At 45.6% G+C, this 22,167-nt stretch overlaps 2 protein-coding genes across 2 annotated transcripts in view; one reads left to right on the forward strand and one right to left on the reverse strand.

The window, feature by feature from the left end:
• Positions 1–6,728: 6,728 nt before the first annotated feature.
• LOC8039394 (tubulin-specific chaperone A) lies at positions 6,729–13,450 on the reverse strand. Its single transcript, XM_029993024.4, has 4 exons — positions 13,255–13,450; positions 12,865–12,970; positions 12,691–12,777; positions 6,729–6,995 (listed from the first exon to the last, which is right to left on the reverse strand). The coding sequence occupies exons 1-4, from the start codon at positions 13,305–13,307 to the stop codon at positions 6,909–6,911; spliced, it is 333 nt and encodes a 110-aa protein (XP_029848884.1). The 5' UTR covers positions 13,308–13,450; the 3' UTR covers positions 6,729–6,908.
• Positions 13,451–13,921: 471 nt separating this feature from the next.
• The window catches only part of LOC120850598, a 78,359-nt gene continuing 70,113 nt past the window's right edge, over positions 13,922–22,167 (forward strand). The window contains exon 1 of the mRNA XM_042288827.1: positions 13,922–14,170. The gene's annotated coding sequence lies outside the window, so the exon portion shown is untranslated. The remainder of the gene's footprint in view (positions 14,171–22,167) is intronic.

The raw sequence follows: 22,167 nt of genomic DNA on the forward strand, positions 1-22,167 counted from the left end.
GTACCAAAATAGGGATACATATTGCACTATAGGCCTTCAATAGGACCGACGGAACGCCGTCATGGCCAGAGGACAAAGACAACTTCATCTTCTTTACACACTCATGTAATAGCTCCTCAAAAAAAAAAAAAAAACGCAATACAGGTTGCATTACTAGAGGCAGCTAGCGGCGTTAATGGGAGAGTTCGGTCGATGCCTAAATACGGACTGAAAGTGGTGGGCAAAAATTTTGCAAACACCTGTGGTCGAGGTTGCCTGTGAGTTCAGCAATTAAAACTCCCTCCCGCATTTTGTCTTTGATCGAGGCCGAACATATTTCCAAAATTCCATGGGATTCTGAGTTAAATGTAACTCAACAGAATTAACGTACGTCTGACAATCACGCCTCATAACTTCCTTGCATGAAGACCTTAGACGCCTAAATTCTGATTTCCATCCAGGAAGACTGTTCTTTTTTACATTCTCTGTGAGCGTGCAACTTTGTATTCATTAATCTGCGTAATTCATGTGAGAACCATAAGGAAAACCTAGAACCTGCGGTTCTTCGTAACGGGATAAACTGGTGCATCCCTTCTCGAACGATGCGTGTGAACTCACGGACCTGTTCATCAACGTCAGTGCATCGAGTGATCGATGACCAATCGTAATCGGCAAAATGGTTATATAAACCAATGTAATGTCCAGCGGAAAAATTGTGACTGGTTGCATTAGAATGACTCCGTAAACAACGCCTCATGCCCTCTCGAAGAGCTACCACGATCCCCAGAGGGGGGTGATATCTGTCAGGTGGAACTAAACTTGAGGCACACTCAGTTATACGTATACCATCTAAATCTGAGAAACACAAATCAAGCATGTTTCCCTGGCAATTGGGAATACAATTGTGTTGCTTTAAATTCGTAAATGATGCAAAGTAAGAACGTAGATTTCTGAGCAAAGTAGTAATTATTAGAAGACGCTAATAATAATAATAATAATAATAATTTATTTTTTTCTGATGCGACGAAGTATGATTCGGGTCTGCCAAAGCCAGAATTGACTTGTGTGGCTAATCCTCCTGCGCCAGTAGTAAAGTTATAAAATCAATTAATTTAAACAACATGAAAAGTTCATGAGCACATAAAACACACACAGATAAGTACACAACCCGCAGCAATAAGAGGGCTCAGGCAGGGCTGTCCACTGTCACATCTACTCTTCATGATAGATATCAGTGAAATGGAAAAGAAATTAGAGTAGAGCAACATAGGTTTTGATGCGAGTTATATGGAAAGAGGGAGAAATGGTAATACAGGTAATTCCAGGACTCAGTGGCGTAGCCAGAAAATAATTTCGGGGGGTGTTTCAAGGTGCTGGTGCAATCACACACACAAAACAAAAATGGTATATATATAATAAAGTAAAATTTCGGGGGGGTGCTCTGACACCTGAACACCCCCCCCCCCCCCCCCCGGCTACGTGCCTGCTGGCCAGGACTGTTGTATGCCGACGACACTTATTGCAGATAACCAGGATACATAGCAGAAACTAGCTGGAATATGTGGAGAGGAAGGGGACACCTTGGGCATGAGTTTTAGTAGCGAAAAGCCTGGAGTACTGGTGTTTAACAACGAAAAGAGGGAACCCCTGAGGATACAAGACATTGTAATAAGCCATGTAGGAAAATACAAATATCTGGGAGTCTGGCTCGAAGAGGGAAGGAAATATCTGGAGGAACATCAGGAGAATATGATTAGCAGAGGGAACAGAAATGCATCTATTATGTAACTCAAGACACTATAAAACTACTATAATAGATATGAAGTGGTAAGAGGTATACGGAAAAAGAGTGATGTATACCAGGCCTGTATTTTGGCAATGGGGGTACTGTGCATGGAGTCAGAGGTTCAATCAGGATTAGAAATGCCACACAGAAGCGTAGACAGATTGGCACTGGTAGCACATGGCAAGACACCAAATGAGGGAGTACAGGGAGACATGACTGGTCGTCTTTTGAGAGCAGAGATGTAATTAGTAAGTCAAAATTTGAACAAAGCTAGGTTGACCGAAATGGATGATACGCGGTGGGCACGGAAGGCATTCAAGTATTTATACATGAAAAGTTTAAACACAAAATGGACAAACCGAACCCGAAAGCTTACATTTAAATACCTACACACTGGTGGTGGGGCTGAGCAGACTATACTTCAATGAAAAAGAGGGTGAAAGAGGCAGAGAGGAAAATGTGAGAAATAAGAACGCAGGAAAAATCAGCTCTAACAATGTACAGGTTACAAAAACAGGACATAAAAAAGAAAAATGTGTTTGACAATTCGCTGGGAATTTCTTTACGGTTTGAGGCGAGAACGGGAGTTTTGAAGAGAAGGGCTAAATTTCAGGAAACAGACACATTATGTGCCGCCTGCCATATAACGAGAGCGAAACACTAGAGCACTTGGTTTTAAAGTGCACGGGGCTTTGCCCTGCCCTTTCGGAAAGGGTAACAAGTTTGGCCGGTCCCTGGGTTTTGCTTGCGACGATCGAAGGACGGAAGAGAAAAGGATTACAGTTACAAAGAGGCGATTAGCAAATTGGTGGAAATTATCCAAGGAAAATTGAATGATGTACACCTAACTAGCACAGCTGGGGACGGGCGGGGCAGAGGAAAATTTGAATTCTCTCCCGCCTGACTCCGGCCCAAAGCCTCATCCCTGTCTCCCAGTGGGACAGTGGGACCGGTGCAAAGGTAACGCCGACAAGGTTTGACCAGAGAAAAATTGGCGACTCCCTCGCCGGGGGGAAAAGGCGAAGGCGATGTTTTTAGTTGTTTTTTTTTTTTTTGCTCTATCCCCCAAAGGTTTCTTGGTGGTATCCCACACTGGCTTGCGATAGTTAGGGGGAGAAAATTGACGTAGAAGGGCGGAAGGAATCATATGTCTGTATTTTTAGACTTCGGCTAGGTGGCGCAAGCTACCGCCCGCTACAAAGGGTATTAATAATAATAGTAATAATCTTTATTTGCAAAGAAGTTTTACCCCGGGTAGCTTGCTCGGCTAGAACAGAAAGGCGAAGGCCCGTACGCTTGTGCGTCTGGTAGCCAACTACCCGGGGCGTCCATCCATCCGCTGAAGAAAGCGTCGGGTCGCCATTACGCCATGCCTCATGTAACCGCCAATTCTGAAGTCCTAGTAAACCTCGTTGATTCAAACTGGGTCGTAAGACTACGCGAGTGAGTCGATAGACGGTCCCAGTATCCAAACTTGTGTAGGCGTTGACATGCTGGGCTATCGGGTGGACGGTTTGAACGGATGCGTTGGATGCTGCTTTTTTGCTTTTCTTTTGTTTTGAGGTAACGTGGGTCGGTAACGCGTTCCTTTATTTTGCAACTAACGAGTAACGTATTTCGCTCCTTTTCGGTAACGCCATTTCTTGGGAACGAAGCGCGTTATTGGACCCGAGGCGCGGCCGAACGCTGACTTCACACTCGCTCCCGATAGAGCAGAGCCGAGTTCACGCCGAACGCCACCGCAGCCCTCGTGTCCAATACATGCTCAGTGTATGTGATCAAGCCGTGGCGCGATCCCAGGAACAGGGCGCAATGTCATCAAAGTTGAAAACAGAAGCTTACTATTCGACTGTCCGCCACCGTCTTTCTGCATCGCACTTTTAATCCCGAGTTTACTGGTTTAGAGAAAAACGCGGGCCGTGAAAGTGGAGGAAGGACCCATCTTCGCCATGAGGTCACAACATTCTGACAGTGCATCGAGTGGGGCAGCAGAGGCTTCCGCTCTCTTACCCCCCATTCACACTAGAAGCGGATCCGCGTTCGCGAAGCGGTTGCGAAAGCGGTTGTATAAAGATCCAGTGCAATTGCACGCGCATTTGATGTCATCGTGTGCGCGTGCAATTGTACTGAATCCTTATACAACCGCGTTCGCAACCGCTTTGCGAACGCGGATCCGCTTCGTGTGTGAATGAGCCCTTAGGCTGCTTCCTAAGGTGACGAAAATAATCCCTGGAGAAGGGGAACAAGAGGGACAAAGGACAAACACAAATCTCCAAACACAGCTAAGTGATCGTCGAGAGGTAACCTTGTCTTTTGCAGGTTTCAGTGGCACATCGTGCGAGCCTGAGAATCCGTTCTCACGAGAAAAATCTTTACGAACGGGAAGATTTGAGCGTAACTGCAAACCCGAGACTGAAGATAGGGACAAGGGACGAAAACACAAACAGCCAAAATAAGAAGAAAATGGAATGCTCCAGGCTCGCTTCGTTTATTCCTCACCCCCTTACTTTAGTCATTTCTTCGAATCTTCAAGATACGAAACGAGCGCGTGCAACGAGTACGTACCCATGTTCCCAGCGTTCTTCTTGGTACGTGCTTGGGTAATTTATCAAAAGGGCCAATCTCGGAGGCACTGCGTTACTAAGTGTAGCCGAGGTTTTTCTTGTTTATTCTTACTCCAGAAAGAAAAACTGAAGATGCAAAATCTTCCATAGGGTCTTTGTACTCAGCGCGGCATCTTTGCAGCCATTCGAATAGCTTACGCGCTGGCTGCACGTGCCTTCTCACGCACGCGCGTGACGAGCGTGCGACTGCCCATACAGTCAGGTCGGGTTACTCGTTCTAACGGGTACAAGCGACCTTAATCCATATCTGTTATCGCTCGCAGTAATCCGTTACCTACAGTACTGTGTTGGAACATTTCCTCGTGAAACATCGAACGGGGTAGTACGTGTTCCACATACTTTAACAGGCCGCTCGCGGGTGCCTCGTTTCACAGCAGGGTTGGCCATACGGTCTTTCCCCCTTGCATTATCTGCCAGTCACGTATAGCTTCCATTTATACCCCAACGGACGGTACGTGCATGCTTTAAAACGTTCGCCGTTAAAGTGACCGGACTCGAGCAAGAAAATTTCAAAACTAATTATTTGTATGCCCGCAGGGCAACTAAATAATTTCCCTCAGGAAAAAGGGGTAGAGGTATGTTTACGTCCTACCAGCTTAATTATCTCAATTATCTCTGCTTCTTGCGCAGGGGGTAGCGGTGACGTCAGAACGCCGAGCCCTGATTGGCTGATCGCGAGCCCCCTATCTGAGCGTCGTCTGCTCCTCTGCATCGTCGTCTGCTCGCAGCGTCGTCTGCGTCTGTCTTACCTTTCTTGCGACTTTCGGAAGTGCAGAGGCCAGATTCACGAAACGAGCTTACGCCAAAAATGTGCGTAAGACAAAACTTGAGAACAAATTCGTATTCACGAAACGAAATTTTCGCAAGTTTTGCGCAGGTTACGACGAAATCCTACGACAGCTCCGAAGCTGTCTTACGCACTTCTTACGATCAAATCAGCATGGCCGACAGCGTTGCGGTCGCGACGACCAACGGACGTTTATTTTTCTACGTGCACTTCTTACGCGTCCCGACTTCAAGCAGCAAGAAAAAAGTAAAAGGTGCTTGAAACAGACCACGACGAACAAGAACGCTGGATCCACAAACACCCGGGAAAAGCTCCAACGGCCACGTTTCTACCGACAACAACCAAGCGAGCTCGGCAGATAGGCCTAGCAGGCAGTCCGACTCGGCGACCGTCTTCCCACGACCGGCTGGCGTGCTGAATGGAATATGCCCGCGCGACCCTTGTGAATCCTTCCCGTCTTATACTTTGATCGCTGACCTCAATTTTAGATTAAGAAGTCAATCTCTTCCTCTTGTCATCTCCTTGTTTTCAGAGGCAACGGTGACTCTCGGCGGTAAAAAAGCGGTGGATCTCCGACAGACGCAGGAAAGGTAAAGCAGTTATCGCTTTGACTAGCAGACGTAAAACAGACGACGCTAACTGCGCCAGCCCGCCGACGCCGTTAAAGAGTGAGGAGTCTCGCCGCACACGAACGGAGGGAAAAAGTATTTGGGAGGGAACTCGCGGACACTAACACGCTCACTTTCGGTTCTTAGCAAACAAACCTCGGCGCCTCGGGACACCTCGCCAGTGAGTCCTTTGACTTCCCTCCTTGATGCGCGTCTGCTAGTTGTTAGACAAAAACAACGTACCGCTCGAGTTATTTCGTCTGCCCTCTCTGAAAGGCGAAATCGAGCTCGCTCGACTTCCGAAAGTCACAGGAAAGGTAAGACAGACGCAGACGACGTTCCAAAGGAGCAGACGACGCTCAGATAGGAGGTCGCGATCAGCCAATCAGGGCTCGACGTTCTGACGTCACCGCTACTTCCTTTCTCATGCGCAGAAGACGAAAATGAGCCTACTTGCGAGGCGTATTCAAGGCCTCCTTCCTGAAGTTATGATAACTCAGGGGCGGAGATCTGTAAAATAATTATTTTTCTTCCTGCTTAGAATTATCAGTGTATGAAGTTTTATTTAAAAGCAAAAAAATGTCGCCCTTGGGGAGTTTGTGGGGGACGGTCGCCGTCGTCGCCCCCCCCCCCCCCCCCCCCCCCCCTTCTTAAATTCGTTCCTGTGCCAGTTCACCTGACACTGCTTGAGCTTCAAAATGAAGTGCGCCACCTCTATGTCATTTTATGCCTTGCTGGAATGAGCCCCCTAATAGGCAAACTTTGCATATAAAATGTTTGAAAGGTTTATTGATGAAAAATAGCAAAATTAGTTCTTTCTGATCCTAGCAACAGATTTTTGAAAGTTGGACCGAGAGATTTTTGCACTTATGTTGTTCATTTTAAGATGGCAGTAACATGTGCCCAAGGTTCAACGTTACACTATAAACATTGCACGAAAAAAAGAAAAAAAAAAACTTTTATTATACAGCAATTACAATTGTGAAAAATGCATGTTTGTCACACAGATTGTGTCTGGAAGATAGAATATACTATATAAATAAGCAAAAAGCAAACAAAGGTATCCAACATAATGTAGTCCTCCAGATGTTAAAAAAAAAAAAAAAAAAGTCTGGAGATGATTATTATCCCTGCAACGCGAGTTCTGCATCTTTCAGTGCTGCCTGTGCACTGATGTACTCTTCTTTCTCAGCAAGATCGGGCACAGACTCCTGCAAAAGGAATTCAAGTTCCATATTAGACCTTGATATGCCAAACGAGATAGCGTTATCGAGCCCCGTTTCGCAAAGCCTTCTCAGTGAACCCGCGCTCGTTCCCAGGCCATCCGAGCGCGGTCAAGCAACACCTCCTAGAAAGAAGGCCGTAGCGCTCCGAGTGGTTACGTCGCAATGTCGGAGAAGGAAGGCCATGGCGCAACTACGTAAGAAAACATTTGATATCGACGTGAAAAAATGGCTCTTGTCCAGCGACGCGGTGGTGTTCGTGCGCATTTACCCAACATTGATAGACGTTTTAAAAGCGCAGTCTTGTACAATTTATTATATATATAATATAAACGTAATATGCAACGCGTCACCAAGGTTGAAAGTACCAAATTTATATTTATGATTATCCCCGTAACCGCGGGACTACGTGCAGTCCCGCAGCTCCCCACACTTTTCGAATGAACCGGCTCCGATGCGACATCCTCTTTCCCCTCATACGGGCTCCGATTCTGGTAAATTTACGTTGTGTGTGAGCTGCTGACTGTCTGAAAAGGAACGCTGAGACAGTTCAGAAGGGAAGGGAACCGAAAAAAAATCCAGTTATCACCGCAGGGAGCGCACACGAGCAAGGTAGTGATGCAAAACTATCGATAAATTGACTATCAATAGTTTTTCCAAAACTATCGATAGTGTCTCAGAACTATCGATAGTGCTATCGATAGTTTTTCGATAGTCGACTATCGATACTACTATCGATAGTTTTTCGACAGTCGACTATCGATAGTACTATCGATAGTTTTTTTTCAATATCGATAGTCAGATTTCTGGCGACTATTGATACTATCGATAGTACTTGTGGTTCTCCTTAGGGCCACTGCCTTTGGGAGTTCCACGTTCGCGGCGAGACGCTCTACCGCGAAGCGGGTTCGTGCTCGCGTGGCATGCTGCTCGTTGAGCGCAAACAAACACCAGTCACGTTGGTAACGGTGATAAACTGTTTATTTACAATGAAACAAAATAACAACAAAACAGCGACTATAAGCTGGTGAACGCCGTCGGTGTGGAGATCGCCCACGGCCGAACGGTCGTCCACAAAGGTACAAAGTACGGGGTAAACGCTCACCGGTGCGCCGGAAGGGTCCCCGTTGTCGCCGCCGCCGAATCCCAGGAAGAAGAGCGAAGCGAGACAAAAATTGGCTTGCTCTTTATGTTTATACAGCCTTGATGGAGATGCGCCTCAACGGGTAATCGGTCTCTTAGCTGTAGATGAGAAATTTGGCCAGTGCGGTACAACCGCTAACCTGGGGTTTTTAACGTGCATCACGCAGTAGTGATCACACGAACGCGTGCCGGTACGAAACTCATCCAGATCGAAACGGGCGGGGGCGGCGGGGATCGAACCCAGGAGGTTCCCAGCGCAAGCTTTCGCTCCACGCTCCGAGCTGAGACGCGTTAGCCCACTCGGCCACTTCCTCCCTTAGCGAAGCGAGACTGCTGTCCGCTGGTTTTAAGATAACGGCGGGGGCGAAGTGGCCAATCAAGGAGCAACACGTCGATCTCCTTTGTGCGGGGGTTCGTTACGGAAATCGCCCCAAGGGGGGAGAGGAGGAAGCCACTCACAGTGGTAAGCAGCGCCACCTCTCGCTACGCCAGCGCGGCCGCCACGGCGCGCCAAAACGCTGACGCGACGGAATGTTGAGGGATCACAATCCCCACATACTATCGATAATTAGACATGAGGAAGATACATAGAAAGGGGGGACGGACAACGTCCCCCCTTTCTATGTATCTTCCTCATGTCTAATTACCGTTACCAACACGCTCGTTTTGTTCTTAATTACTATCGATAGTTTTGCACCACTAGCAAGGTGGCCTTTCGTACCACACTACTGCCGTTGCTCTCGTGTGTAATTCTTTTTTATACTTCTTTCTTCTTCCCGTCGTTTTTCTGTCGTCAGCGCAGGCTCGGGTATTTGTTTTTGTGTTCGCTTGATACTATGGCATTTACGTGGATTCGTGGAATAACTCCTGCTACGGTTTGAGTGACATGTGTGGCAACTAGTCAACGATGACACTGGTCGATTATTGATAGACCTCTCTCTCGACAAAGAGAGACTTCTTGGAGTTTGTGTTCAAATATTTTCGTAGCGGATATTGCGGGACGTATGGATACGATCGACAAGTGAGAAAAACTTATTTACGAGCTTTCTTGGTCACGTAGGACGCGAATAAAATGCTGCAGTTGATATATATAACTTTTAATCTCCTGAAACAATGGCATTTTGTTCTTCGTCATTATCTGTCTGTGTGCTGTTGCGGCGACATTTGTAAATATTCGTGGTAATATTCTAGTTTTTACTGGAAGGTGAATAACAAGTTTGTGTGATTATTGAAAGTGCATTGTTTGTGCTTATGTGTTTATTTACACTAATGTTATTTTATTGCCTTTAACACATTTATACTAGAATCTTAAATGTATTAAGCTACTAGTATTATTGTATACAAAATAAGTTATATTTTGTTCTAAGGCAGTTCGAGCCCATAGGGAGAAGTAAATTAGTTGACTGTAAATAGCAAGTATAATGTAAGAATTAAGTAACTACACGCGATAACATGGCCTACATGATCGTAAGTGACACTTGTCTAGCCGTGTCCACAATGACTACGTCTACCTGGTTTTTAACTGATCTGTTTTACTGTGTCTAACCACTGCGTGTCTCGCCATTTTGTCGAAGCATTTCTGTATAAAATATGCATTCCTACAGCAGTAATTGCGTGAGTCAACGTTCTCGACTTAAAACAATCACAGTTTTCTATAGACGTCTTATACGCATACCTCGTGCCATTTCGTACAGATTATTTAGCGGTGTAATATTTTGCCCATGTAATAAAATGTTTTGTAGACCCGTTGCTATGTGCAGCTTTCATTTTAGCTAATAAGACACGCATATATGACTAAAAGCGCATTACGAGGGCCGATCCAGGCGTGTTGCCTTGGCTTCGACGTGCGCCCCCGATGGCCTTCCTGTGCGACGTCACGAGAAGAGTGCTACAGCCTTAATTTCTAGGTGTTGGGAGCGGCATCCCCTCCACTCCGTACCTTCCCCTCCTCCTCCTCAAGAGCTGTGCTCTAGTTTCGCATTACAGAGATTTGTAAACGACTTTAATTTTTTCTTTCACAAAGTCGAAACAGCGAACATGAAAGTTTTTACTGCAGACTCCAAGAACCAAGAGAAGAGCAGATGAAGATAAATTGCAATGACCATGGTCTTTTGGGGTTACAAGCGCTATGAAGTTCCCTAAGCAGTGTGGAAGGGGTTAGCTGTGCCGGGGCTCACGTTTCATACTTAATAACATGCTGTGCCTGTGGCCAGGCACTTGTTACTACCTCAAGGTGCTCGAAAGAGAGCTGGGCAGGTGAGCCGGTCAAGCAGCACCGAAAGAGGCCACAGAAGGATATGTGGGCTGATCCAGCCTTGGTGACAGGGAGGCTCGAACCAAAAAGCTGGAGAGTTAAGCCTCAGCAGGATGTTGAGGCTTCACTCAGTGGGACATTAAAGAACCCATGAAACAAATTTTGGGCTTGGATAAATCAATTTAGATTGAGAATTTACTAATAGCACATCGGTCAGTGGACCAAAAGAAAAAAAAGGTACAAAGTCAAAAGCCTGATTTTCGGTACGAAAATTTGAAAACACAGCGGACTATTTCTTACCTCCTTCCCTTCGTAAGCTCTCTGCCTTTTCACTGTGATACATCCGCAATCCCCAAAGCACGTCACCGGCTCCAAATGCACCTCACACGACACCGGACCTCGCTTAATCCCTTCACCCCTAAGCTGACATTGCGGTGGAAGCTATGCGCTTGCCGGACCAATCAGCCGCCTCCCTTTCATCACCTGACCTCATTCTCTGCACGAGGGTATGTGCGAAAGAGCGTGATCACATGGCAAAAGTGTGGCTGGCCCAACAAGCACGTAGCTTCCACAGCACTGTCAGCTTCGGGGTGAACGGGGTGGGGAAAGCAACTTTTGACTGAATTTTGAGCAACGGGCTAATCTTCTAGAGGCAGAATGGCTGTGTCCAAGTACACAAACGAGAGTCCAAGCAAGACGGGATTCCCCCCCTTTCCATCTTCTTGAACTGTCTGGTATAATGCGGGATTTATGAGTTGAGGAGGAAAGCTAAACAGGAAAAAGTTCAAAAATTGTTTCATGAGCCCTTTAAGGAAGGCCTGTCCAGGCAGGCCTTCCTTAATGTCTGCCACAAAAAGGCACCTACAGCATACTCTTGAGTAGCAGGAGGTAGAATCTGGGATGCAGACTTTTTTCAAAATGAGCTTCAGTCACTTTTCATGGTCCCACGCATTGCTTGGGGTTTCGGGAAATAACAGCCCCAACACCTTTTGCGCCTCTGCCTAAAACGTGGCAAAAAGCAAGGTAAAAAGAAAAACAAACTAATTGCCCAAGTGCGACCTGCAGCTACCATATAATAATACTACTAATAATGCTATGTGTATGTTTATACAGACTGAAGTTAGTCAGCCTCAATGGGCGTCTGGTGTCTCGGCTGTAGATGAAAAATTTAGTCGGTGCAGCACGGCCGCCAGTCTGGTGTCTTTAACGTGAATCATGCAGTAGTGATACACGACCGCACGCCGGTACGATGCTCCTCCACATCGAAACGGGCAGGGGCGGGGATCGAACCCAGGATCCCTGGGTTCTACAGCACGAGCTTTCGCTCCACGTGCTTCGAGCTGGTGTGTGCTAGCTCGCTCGGCCACTGATCCCCCACAGCTACCACACCAAATGCCCGAAACTGCACCAGGAATGCAAGAATGCATCTGAGGGGCTTAATCACTAATCATGTCATTCTCGTTTTCTGTTTTGTGAGGGGAAGCGGCACGCCCTTGGGACGATGGCTGGCGACCGGCGATTGGGCAGAAAGTATCAGTGTACAGGAGGCTTCGGCCCAATCCTAACTCGGGGGTTCCTCCTTAGCGCCCAAGGCACAACCCCCCCCCCCCCCCCCCATGCCACATCCTAGGTATACCACTGGTTGCTGCTGAAGAGTGTCGCATGAATGTTTCAGACTTCAGACAGGTCAAACATCACAAATTTCGAACGCGGTGCCCGTTCACACTCTTGCGACCTCTTAAATCTGGGTTCCTTAAAACTCCTTAAACCAGAGAACGCGCTGGCGCCATCTATTGGGAAGCAGTGTAAACTCGGCGGTTCAGCATTTTTTTTTTTTTATTTCTCGCGCATTATCCTTTCTTTCTTGGCTCGAAAAACTTTTTGTCAATGTTATAAACGAGCCTTCCTATGGGTATTACGCACATTTGACCTCGGAAATCCCTCAAAACCTTCGCTCTTGTGAAATGCGGTACCAGGATCACCGCATAGATGGCGCCACAATGCCAGTGTGTTCCCTCATTCTAAAAACATTTAAGAAGTTTTAAGAGATCTCGTCTCTCTCAGTCGTACTCGGCCGCAAGAGTGTGAACGGGCCTGTAGATGTAATACTTCGCCGTAATATGTAGGAATCAGCGTCTTTGTGGTTTAATGAATATAAGAAAATTAAGATCAGGTATATATATATATATATATATATATATATATATATATATATATATATTTTTTTTTTTATGACATGTGTAAGACAAGTTGTGTGTAGGTGAAGCGCGCTCTGGCGGCACTTACCAACACTTCCTTGAGGTCGTTGTAGGCGGCTAATATCCCCTTTTGGCAATGGGGCACCATCTGCGCTGTGTCTTGGATAACTTCTTCCTGGAATTAAAGTCGAGCTTGCAGTTCCGCGATCTGCCCCCAGATGAAACTTGGACATCGGGAGGGCGCTATTGTGCGTCGACTTACCTGTCGTTTGAGGGTGTGCTCGTCTTTGCCCGTATCTTTCATCTTGGCCATTCGCTCTTTCTCAACCTCGACCTCTTTCTCGTAAACAGACTTTTCCTTTGTCAACCTGCAACAGCGAAAAGACACCCATTTCATTTTTTTTCTTCTTTTACTTTCCCTGAGATCTGTCTAACGGGAGATTGTTGTGGGCGTTGACGAGCAGTCAAGCGTCACGGTATAGTTCTCGGGTTTCCGGACTTTGAACAACGCCAAGAATCCGGTTAGTTCTTTCATATTTCTGCTAATTATCGATCTAACCGCTTATAAAAGTCGTGCCAGCAGGCAGTGACCGAAATTCAGGGGCAAAACAAGACCCGCGTTCGGTACGAGAAAGGAAAGATGGTACGTTACCTTTTAACGATTCCCGTTTTAATTTTTAACTGGCGAATTCTAGCGTCCGCCATTTGGTGTTACAGAGCTATCAGAATGAAATGAACTCGCTTCGTAGCAAGGGGGCAACGGGTAAAGTTAACGGTTGCTATGACAGACAGGCGTGCCGGAATTATCAGAATCACAAAATGACTGCCCACATCACGAGCAGTGACCTTCTCTTTTTCCGTGTAAGAGTCTGTTATCGTCGCCTATAATGTTAGTAGATGGCGCCACATGCCCAACGCTAGCTAAAGCAGGCTAAAGTACTCTACGCATAGAAACTCTACGTGCTTCGACAGCTTCGACCACCGTGGCTTGGACTCTACAAACCAAACATAAATTTTAATTATATGTTTTGTTATTTCATAGAGTTTCTCTTTATTAATTTCGTGCCGCAAGTATGGGATGCAGTAGATGTTTTTAAGAGCCTTAGGAGCCTTAGGATCAACACATTTTGTTTTACGGTCGTTACGGTTTCTTGCCTTTATTGTACGAAATGTACGTTCAACTTAACTCAGATTCAGTTTAAATGATTTTTATATAAACACACTCTGGCTAATACAACAGTAGAAATATTATTTTGTAATTTTAATTAAAAAACGGCAAAATAGAAGTGGCGCCACCTAAACACATAGTTTCAAAACTACTATTCTTCGCGATTGCCCCGAACAAAGCACGGGTCACATAAACAATAGGGGTGGCCACGCGGATCGTGGCGTCCTCTCGCGAACAATGCGGGCACCAACCTGAATGTAAAAGATGCAACAGGTGTGGGGGGTCGAAATGCTGGGAAAAAACGAGGCACAGATGCCATAAACAAGGGGCGAAACACGGGCTCCGAACTCCGAGCCGCAAATGCCTGCTCAGTTCCAGAAAGGATTCCGCCGCAGTCCAGGTAAGCTTTCGAACAACTCGTTGGGGCTCTCGGCGCTACTTTGAGGCGGTGGGAGTGTAGCAGCGTTACGGCCGGATCAAGAGCAACCACCCTCGGGGTACGCTCGAAGAATCCACGTCCTCAAAGTCCGTGCATCTGACAGCCGCGTGTGTGGCAGGCTCCGTCCTCGCAGCCACTGCACACCAGAGAAAAGATGAACACGAAAAGTCGTTCTCGTATCGCGAGTGGCTTTGAGAAAGAAAACGCAGCGAGGCGAAAATCAGTTTTTGAAGCCTCCGGTTAAAAAGCGACGGGCCGTCCCCCTCCCCAGGTAGTGCTCTGCCCCAAAACAATCGAAACAGCCCGAAGGAACGTGCCGGAGAGGCATTTGGGTTATGTCTGATGGCCGTTTGGATAGCGAATCCGTTTCGATCTGTCCACGTTTTCCCGACTGTGTGTCTCGCGTCGAAGCCGCCGAGGTCAAACAACGTTCGACTCGCTGGCATTGAACTCTGACGTTTTCCCCTAATGCCGCGTGAAATAACCAGAGAGCTCGACAAGGACAGCCGACTCATCGCACGCCGTTTGCTTGCTATCAACACGACTTGTAAGTTCGGTGAAAAGATGAGCTTCTTTCGTGTAAAGCTACTTTTGTTTCTTGTTTTTTCTTCGGCGGCCTTCGTCGTTTCCAGGTCGTGCGTTTTGTAGGCGCATTGAGCCCTCTGGAAAAAAGACTAACAAGAAAGAAATAAAAAAGTTCTTGTCACAAAAAAGCCCGGGGACTATGTAGTACAAAAGCGCTCGTTTTTGTTGTTTTTCTCGTCAGGGAAAGTTGTTCTGATGGTGTGTGTTATGTAGCGCCCCGTACGCTGGGCGTAGTGGTTCGCTCTTTGCTGATTTGGGTCTTATTTTTTGTCGGGGACACGCTTCGGGTACCAATCACGTTCTCCCTGTGCCGTAACCTTGCGCTCGTTTTGTGCCGCTGTCATTTGCGTAATGAATTCCGTAACGTGAGCATTGCCCCATCTGGCTGGGTTCCCGCATGGATTGGCGCGATAATTTGACACCTCATGCGAGACGCTGCGCGTTGACAAGATAGCAGCAGCAACGTTTTTTGCCCGGGGGTGCTTCTATCTGGAATGATGCCGCATTGACAATTCGTCGATAAGCGCATAGACTGCATACAACCTAGTACACCTTTCGTTCCTGTCTGAACGCTGGTGGAAATGTTTGATTATGCTTCTCCAAAGTTTTTAATACGCGATCGTGATAAGTGTTACTTTGGGAATGTAGCTCTGTCTTCCTTTTATCGCAGCTGCCGCGACTGTCGTCCGCAAAAAGTCGCCACTTTTCCGGGTTTATAAACTCGCGTTTCTTCCGACGTTTACATCAGGCAGTCAAAAGTTCATTAGCATATCCGAGGATTTCGCCTCGAGAAACGAGAGTTGTACGGCAGAGCCAGAACAGAAGAGCGGCGTTCAGCTAAAAATAAAATTGACTGCGTGTTGGCATGCGTGGAGGAGGCGCGCGCACAGGCCGACCAGCTGCGCGTGGTTGCATTATATGTATGTGGCGAACGTCACTGCAGGAATGCCGGAAGTGAACACTAAAAGCGATAGCCGGGAGGTCTAAAACGTGCGCTATGTATGTTTTCGAGGTGGTGGTGTCGGGAGATTACGTAAAGTATAATGACATCTCTTGGCGCACAAGCGGCATGCCTGCTACGGTGGTTTCGAATACAGCTCTGCGAGTTTAGATCTGTAAGACGCATGCTCCCACCTTTCTGATAACCCCTCATTGTTTTTTTTTAGACTGAGATTGTGAGTCTGTCACTACATCGGAAGTTGATTGATTTGGAATGGATGTCAACCCGTAATCAACTTGAAATTTTTAAAAGCGGGCAACTAACAAATTGTGCTCCCGTAGGAGAACGCTGGATAAATCTCCCCTGTGTTAGAATACGCGTCCGCAGTGTGGAGCCCATGGCAGAGCTCTCTAGGTATTTTCTTATTAACTGATGGCAAGGGGGTTTTATAGCCTCACTTTCTTTGCAGTGCGGAGTGAATATAGTTTTGACATCTAAATATTCTAAGCTTAAATGGTAAAACAAAATGGCTAGGTGGCGTAAGCTACCGCCCGATCCAAAGGGCTCAGCCGGATTCATCCACCATCCATCCATCTGGTCAGAGAACTCGAAGATATGCAATCGCTAGCAGTGCGAATAGTTTTTTTCAGATTTCAGACGAACTACGTCTGTGACCGAACTTAAAAGGAGAGCCAATATAAGCCCTCTGTCAAACAGAAGAGAGAGCCAACGGTTGAAGCTGTTCTTTCAGATTTTCAAAAAAAGTATAAAAATTGATAGCTCGATTTACTTAAAATCAAAAAGTTTCTACTCGGAACGCTTGCATCACTCAAAGACCGTAGCCCCTATTAAAGCTCGAATAAATAGCTGTAAACGTTGTAGATATTGATTCACTCTTTTTTTCGAAAAAGCCGTAGATATTATTTTTCAGTCCTAAGATTGCTTTTATTGCTGTTATGACATTATTTTTACTGTCTTTATTTTTTATTACTGTTATTACTGCTGTTACATTTACTGCTATACTGTTACTGTTATGACTAGTATTACATTTGGTTACTGTATTACTGTTGATATTGATTGATTCTCTTTCGAATAAGTCGTAGATATTATTTTTCGGTGCAAAGATTGCTTTTTGTTTAGAACTTTTGTGTTTATAATTTGCATGTATGACACTGTATCACCCGACTGCTGCCTTGGCCCTATATTGAGCTGACAGAATTGATAAATAAATAAAATTTTGACCTGACGTCCTGAAAAAGAAAAACATGTTGGGATGTTTTTTTTTTTTTTTCTAAACCTCAATATTTTATTTTGTTTCAACGAGCTCCTATTGTCAATACACGGTAGCATTTTTGGTCATTAAATTTCTGAAGCATAATTCCATGTACGAAACCCAACGGCTACAAACATTTTGGTCGAGTTACTCGCGGAATCAGTGCCGTCCTTGTCAGCTGAAAACGTCGTTTGGACAACAAAGAGTTCATTGGATCGCTCATCTGTCAACGCGTTATCGATGGTTTGCCTCGTCGCCTTTTTGTTGCCTCGGAGAAAAAAAAAAAGGAATTTCCGTTCCCAACGTCGTGGGTCAAGGGCTACCTCCAATGACGTCACGGCTGTCTTCGCTCGTGGAATAGCTGATGACCGCACTCCGAGTTTGAAAGAGTGCCTGTTGGCTCGGGCACTTCATCTCTTACCCTGTCACTTCTCTCCCGTCTCGTGTGTAGTAATATACGTGCGTGCTTTAGAACCCTACACACAGACGAGAATACAACTTGGCTCGCTTTTTTCCTCTGCGAGGCACTCCCTCGACTCTGGTGGCAGATTGGATTCCTTAGAGATAAAACGCGCGGTAAATGTCGGTGGTGTACTGCAGCTACAATTCACGAATGCATCCTTAGCTTTCGTCGTAGTTAGCGCATCTCAATCGGGTATTTGTAGTTCATCGTCAAAAGTGAGGCCATAACAGTTTTTACACGAGAAAAAAAAAAAAAATTCTGCTCGATGATAGAGCTCAGTGACGTCATCACACAGTTGCGTCGCACGAACCATCATGAACGTGTCTGTCGTCCCTCTGGCGGCGGAATTTTTTTTTTTTTTTTCTTTTGCGCTTTTAGGTTATTATAACTGGTGCCGAGCAAAACTTTTTTATTTTATATATATTTATATATATATAACTATCACATATACATACTAACGGCGGGCTACAAGTCTCCTTAATGATTTTTTTTTTGCGCTTTTAGGTTACCATAACTAGTGCCGAGCAGAACTTTTTTTTTATTTTATATCTATTTATATATATAACTATCGCATATACTAACGGCGGGCTACAAGTCTCCTTAATTGAGCCTGCTTAAATTAATATTTAGAGTGAACTTAAGTTAATTAATCCGTGAATGTAACAGTCGCCCCCTTTTGTCCACTGCGGCCGCCAACGTTATGCAAAGGACAAGAACGAAAGCTTTGTGCTGTCTTGTCTACACATGTTTTCAGTCTAAAAAAGAGCCTGCACCTTGAGTTGAGACTTATGCGTTCGCGACGAAACAGATTGGGCGGAATGAACGTCGCACACTCTTTTCTCTAGGTAATTTAGTATAATACGCCCGTCGAAAATGCCGGAAATTTGTTTTACCTAGATTGTCTTTAAAAAAAATATGGGGTTTCATAAGAAAAAGGTGTATCGCAAAAGTGTTTTCCCGCTAAATTTAGCGGGGAAACGTATCTTAGCTAAAACGCAACGGAACAATTCCACCTTATTCTGTGCACCCCACAACCTTATTGTAGAATTCGGGCATATTTTTATTTCTATTGCCCGAATTGGTTGTCGCGGTTGATTTCATGCACGAGGTGCGTCGCCACTGAGCAATACTTGCTGCGAATCTTCCATTGGTTTTGACGTTGTGAACACACTTTTCAGGCGTCTACAGTCGGTCGGGAAAAAGGCGGAGCGAGCGCGAGAAATCGTTTCGCAGGAAGATGTCACGCAAGCTTAAGGGATTTCTGCGTTTATTATAACGCGCGAAAAGTTTTCACATTTTAAGCAGTGCGATCAAAACCGACAAACTGAAAATTGCAGGGTTTGTAAACTTTTCGTCGTATTATCGCGAACACCTGACCGCTCGCTTTCGCATGCATGTTCGCGCACACAGTGATGGAAGTGCTTTGTCATTTGTGCCATCAAGTGTGCTCCAACTTGCACTAAAGCGCCACTTTTGCTAAGAATAGACCTTATGCATTTTTGGCGCCGTCTATCGGCACGTGGTGCGACCTCTTCGTCTGCGTTTCGACCCCGTTCTGGACGAGGAGTTCCGAAATCGCGGTGACCAATGTTTAAAATTTTTTTTCTCGCACGCTGACATTTGGCAAGGTCTGTTATCGATCACGGTATCCAATCATGAAGCGTTTGTTGAATCTCTTACTTCCAAACTAGCGAAAAGTATTTTTAGAAAGAAAAAGCAGTTAAATAGATGCTTTCCGCAAATTTCGGAGTTTCATGATTTCACCGTACAAGGCGCTAGTGTTCGGCAGGGGTGCAGGGGTCAGAACTGACATAAATAAGCCTGGCTGCATGGGGAAACATTTCGCATCAAGAAATAAGCCAAAAGGAGGGAATTATTTAAGGGCATAGTGTAAGGCCTATACTCCCCATGCATTTTAGGCCATGTTGAGGAACATTTTTCTCGGGTATTCTTGTCGTATATAAAATATATGTCATTTTGTTCCAAATTTTGTGTTTTTCTACTGATCTAGAATTATTTAAACCAACTGCAAATTATTTTTTTATCCTTTTTGTTTCCTTCGAGTACTGAAGTTTTAACTCTCTTAGTGTATTAAAAAAAAAAAAGGTGCTACTCAAAAACTTTTAGGTGCATATTTTTAATTCTAGTTCAGTACTTTTCAACAAGGGTGGCGGTAATAAAAAAATCAACCCTCTATAATGGCAGGTTAGGGAAATAATGGTACCTATGCACTGAAAAACACCGTTTTGAAATAATTGAATTTAGAAGTAAAAAAAAAAAAATCAACAACAGCAGGGGAATAACAAATTGCTATTGGCACCAACACTCCGCGTTATTTCTTCAATAGCCGTCAGCTTGGTAGTCATTGTTAGACAAATCTACGCATTTCGGCTTATCTTTTAGCTTGTCGGGCCTCTTTTGTGACCTGTCGTGTCGCTCGGTCGGCAAAGTGTATTCGAGTGCGGTCAACTTCCCTCAGCCACTTGATGGTGTTCCACCCAGGGTTCAATCCACAGGACTTCAAAATATTGGCTCGTGCGGTGCTACCACCATTGAATGAAAGGACAGCATCCAATGTCGCCATTTTGTTGAAAATCCCGGGCGCTTTAGAGTTACTCACCTGGAAAAAAACGTGGCAGCGTCTCTGGATTGTTTTGGCTAAGAAAGAGCTATGAAATAGTTGGCCAGATAAATTTTTTAAGATGGAGCTCATTCCGGACATGCTTTTAGATCTGGTGTTGAATTTCTTTTTGTTGAAAATTTATCGATAAATCGATATCCCAAAAGGGTGCGTGGTCACCCACTACTTACTTTCATAAAAAAAGTGTTTTTCATCGCTAAATATGACTTCCTAAGAACAGTGTGGCAATAGAAAATATGCAGCGAAAAACAAACTCCATCAGCGGTGGTACGATTGACGAGGAACGCTTCGAGTAAGTTGATGCGTCACTGCGATCTAGATGGATCACATTCCGAGTACGTGCGTCTATTGCGTCTCAAAACAAGGATGCCGAGCCGCCATCTTTGAGGCCGGTTGGATCCTGTTTCCGATATTTCCGATAGAATGGAGCCACAAATATAAATACAAAATATATATCTAAAAAAAAAGTTTCTCCGTTATTGCGTCATACCGGCGCCAAAGTAAGATTTAAAAAAAAAAACACAAAAAAAAACCTCTTTTTTAAAAGGATTATGAAAGGAATTTTGGTGCGCCAAAAGAAAACCGTCTGGTGCGCCAAAAGAAAACTAGTGCACGAAGATAGAAAACCAAGAAACCTGCATTTCGGAACAAAAACATAAAAAAATGGCGGACTATTTTTTACGTCGTTTCCTTCTAAAGCTCTCCGCCTTTTTACGGGGATAAATCCGCGCTGTCCGTGCATGCACGTCAGCCTACCCAGCTCACACGTTGGACCCTAAAGCAGTGCGTCACTCGGACGTATGTGCTCGTCAACAATCGATCCGGCGACGAATATTTAGATTCGCGTTTGTGGCCCTTATTGAGCGTCGTGACGGAACTTGCCATCACTCGCGAATGGCAAGTTCCATGGTGTGCTTAGCTTTTGAGTTGGGGTGGAAAGTTAAGGAGGAACAAGTTGAAAAATCGATTCCTGGTCCCTTTAAAAGGAATACAGAACCGAAATTTCGAGCTCCCCAAAACAAGACTGGACGGGTAGGTGGGGACGCTGCAAAACCCAAAAACTTCACTCATACAGCAATATCTCTAACGGATCGCCGTATTTTTTTTTTTTTTTTTTTTAAAGTAGTGCGCGATTGAGCACGGCCGACGAGGCCGACGAGACAAGTTACGTCACGATTCCCATTCCCTCTCCCCGCTGCGTTCAGTCGAGCTGGTGAACCGAAGCGAGGGGGAGAGAAGCAAGGCCGCTTCCCCTCATTCTTATATTCTACAGGAGGACAATGACGTCATAGACCTCGCTTGATTGTGCCCTGCTTTTCCAAAATGGCCATCCGTTTGAGAGATCGATGTACGAGTGATGTTTCGGAGTTCGTAGCGTTCCGTTCAATGCTTCTGCGCCCTTATTTTGCGAAATCCAAATTTCGGTTCAGTCTCCTTTTAAGTCGATACAAATTATATATTCACGAAATACATTATAATAGGTCGATATTAATATTTGGAGAAGTAGAAGGAAACGAAAATGAGACAAATATGTATTTCACGGCGTCTCCACCCTCCGTATAATGTGTCGGCGGCGTCTTAGGTCAGAACACAGTCGAAGGCTCAAACGCACACATATTCACGAACACGCACTAAAAGCGCTAGCCTACGAACATTCGCGGTGCTTGATTGGTTTGCCCAATGAAATAGTAAGGTACGGATAATTGACCAAGGCCACGATGTCGCGCTTTCGACGCTGCGTGATAGCTCTCCACCGCGCTGGCCCCGCCATCGTCTGAATTTCCAGATGATGTCGGTGATGTAGAGAGCTAAAAGGCGCGAGAGAAATTGCAAAATAGTAGGATGGCGGCTACTGTAATAACACGGACCCAGGGTCTTTTAGTCCCGATGATATAAGTTGATTATCGTGTCCACCACACGCCTCCATGACGTGGCTATACGGTGTCTTCGTGGCGTGGCTCGCGTCAACCTTCACGGCCCCATACCAGTGCGCCCGCGCGCCGAGCTTCACCGCTTTGCACCGGAGTGCTAGGAGCAGTGTTCGACACGGGGGAGC

The sequence above is a fragment of the Ixodes scapularis genome, unplaced genomic scaffold (assembly GCF_016920785.2).
Source record: "Ixodes scapularis isolate PalLabHiFi unplaced genomic scaffold, ASM1692078v2 PGA_scaffold11__112_contigs__length_91849675, whole genome shotgun sequence".
NCBI lineage: Eukaryota > Metazoa > Arthropoda > Arachnida > Ixodida > Ixodidae > Ixodes > Ixodes scapularis.

Excerpts from the sequence above, each read along its gene's own strand:
- LOC8039394 (XM_029993024.4), bottom strand. The coding sequence starts at position 13,307 with ATGGCGGACGCTAGAATTCGCCAGTTAAAAATTAAAACGGGAATCGTT. Across the intron at positions 12,971-13,254 it reads AAAACGGGAATCGTTAAAAG|GTTGACAAAGGAAAAGTCTG; the intron begins GTAACGTACCAT and ends TCGCTGTTGCAG. Across the intron at positions 12,778-12,864 it reads AGCACACCCTCAAACGACAG|GAAGAAGTTATCCAAGACAC; the intron begins GTAAGTCGACGC and ends CTTTAATTCCAG.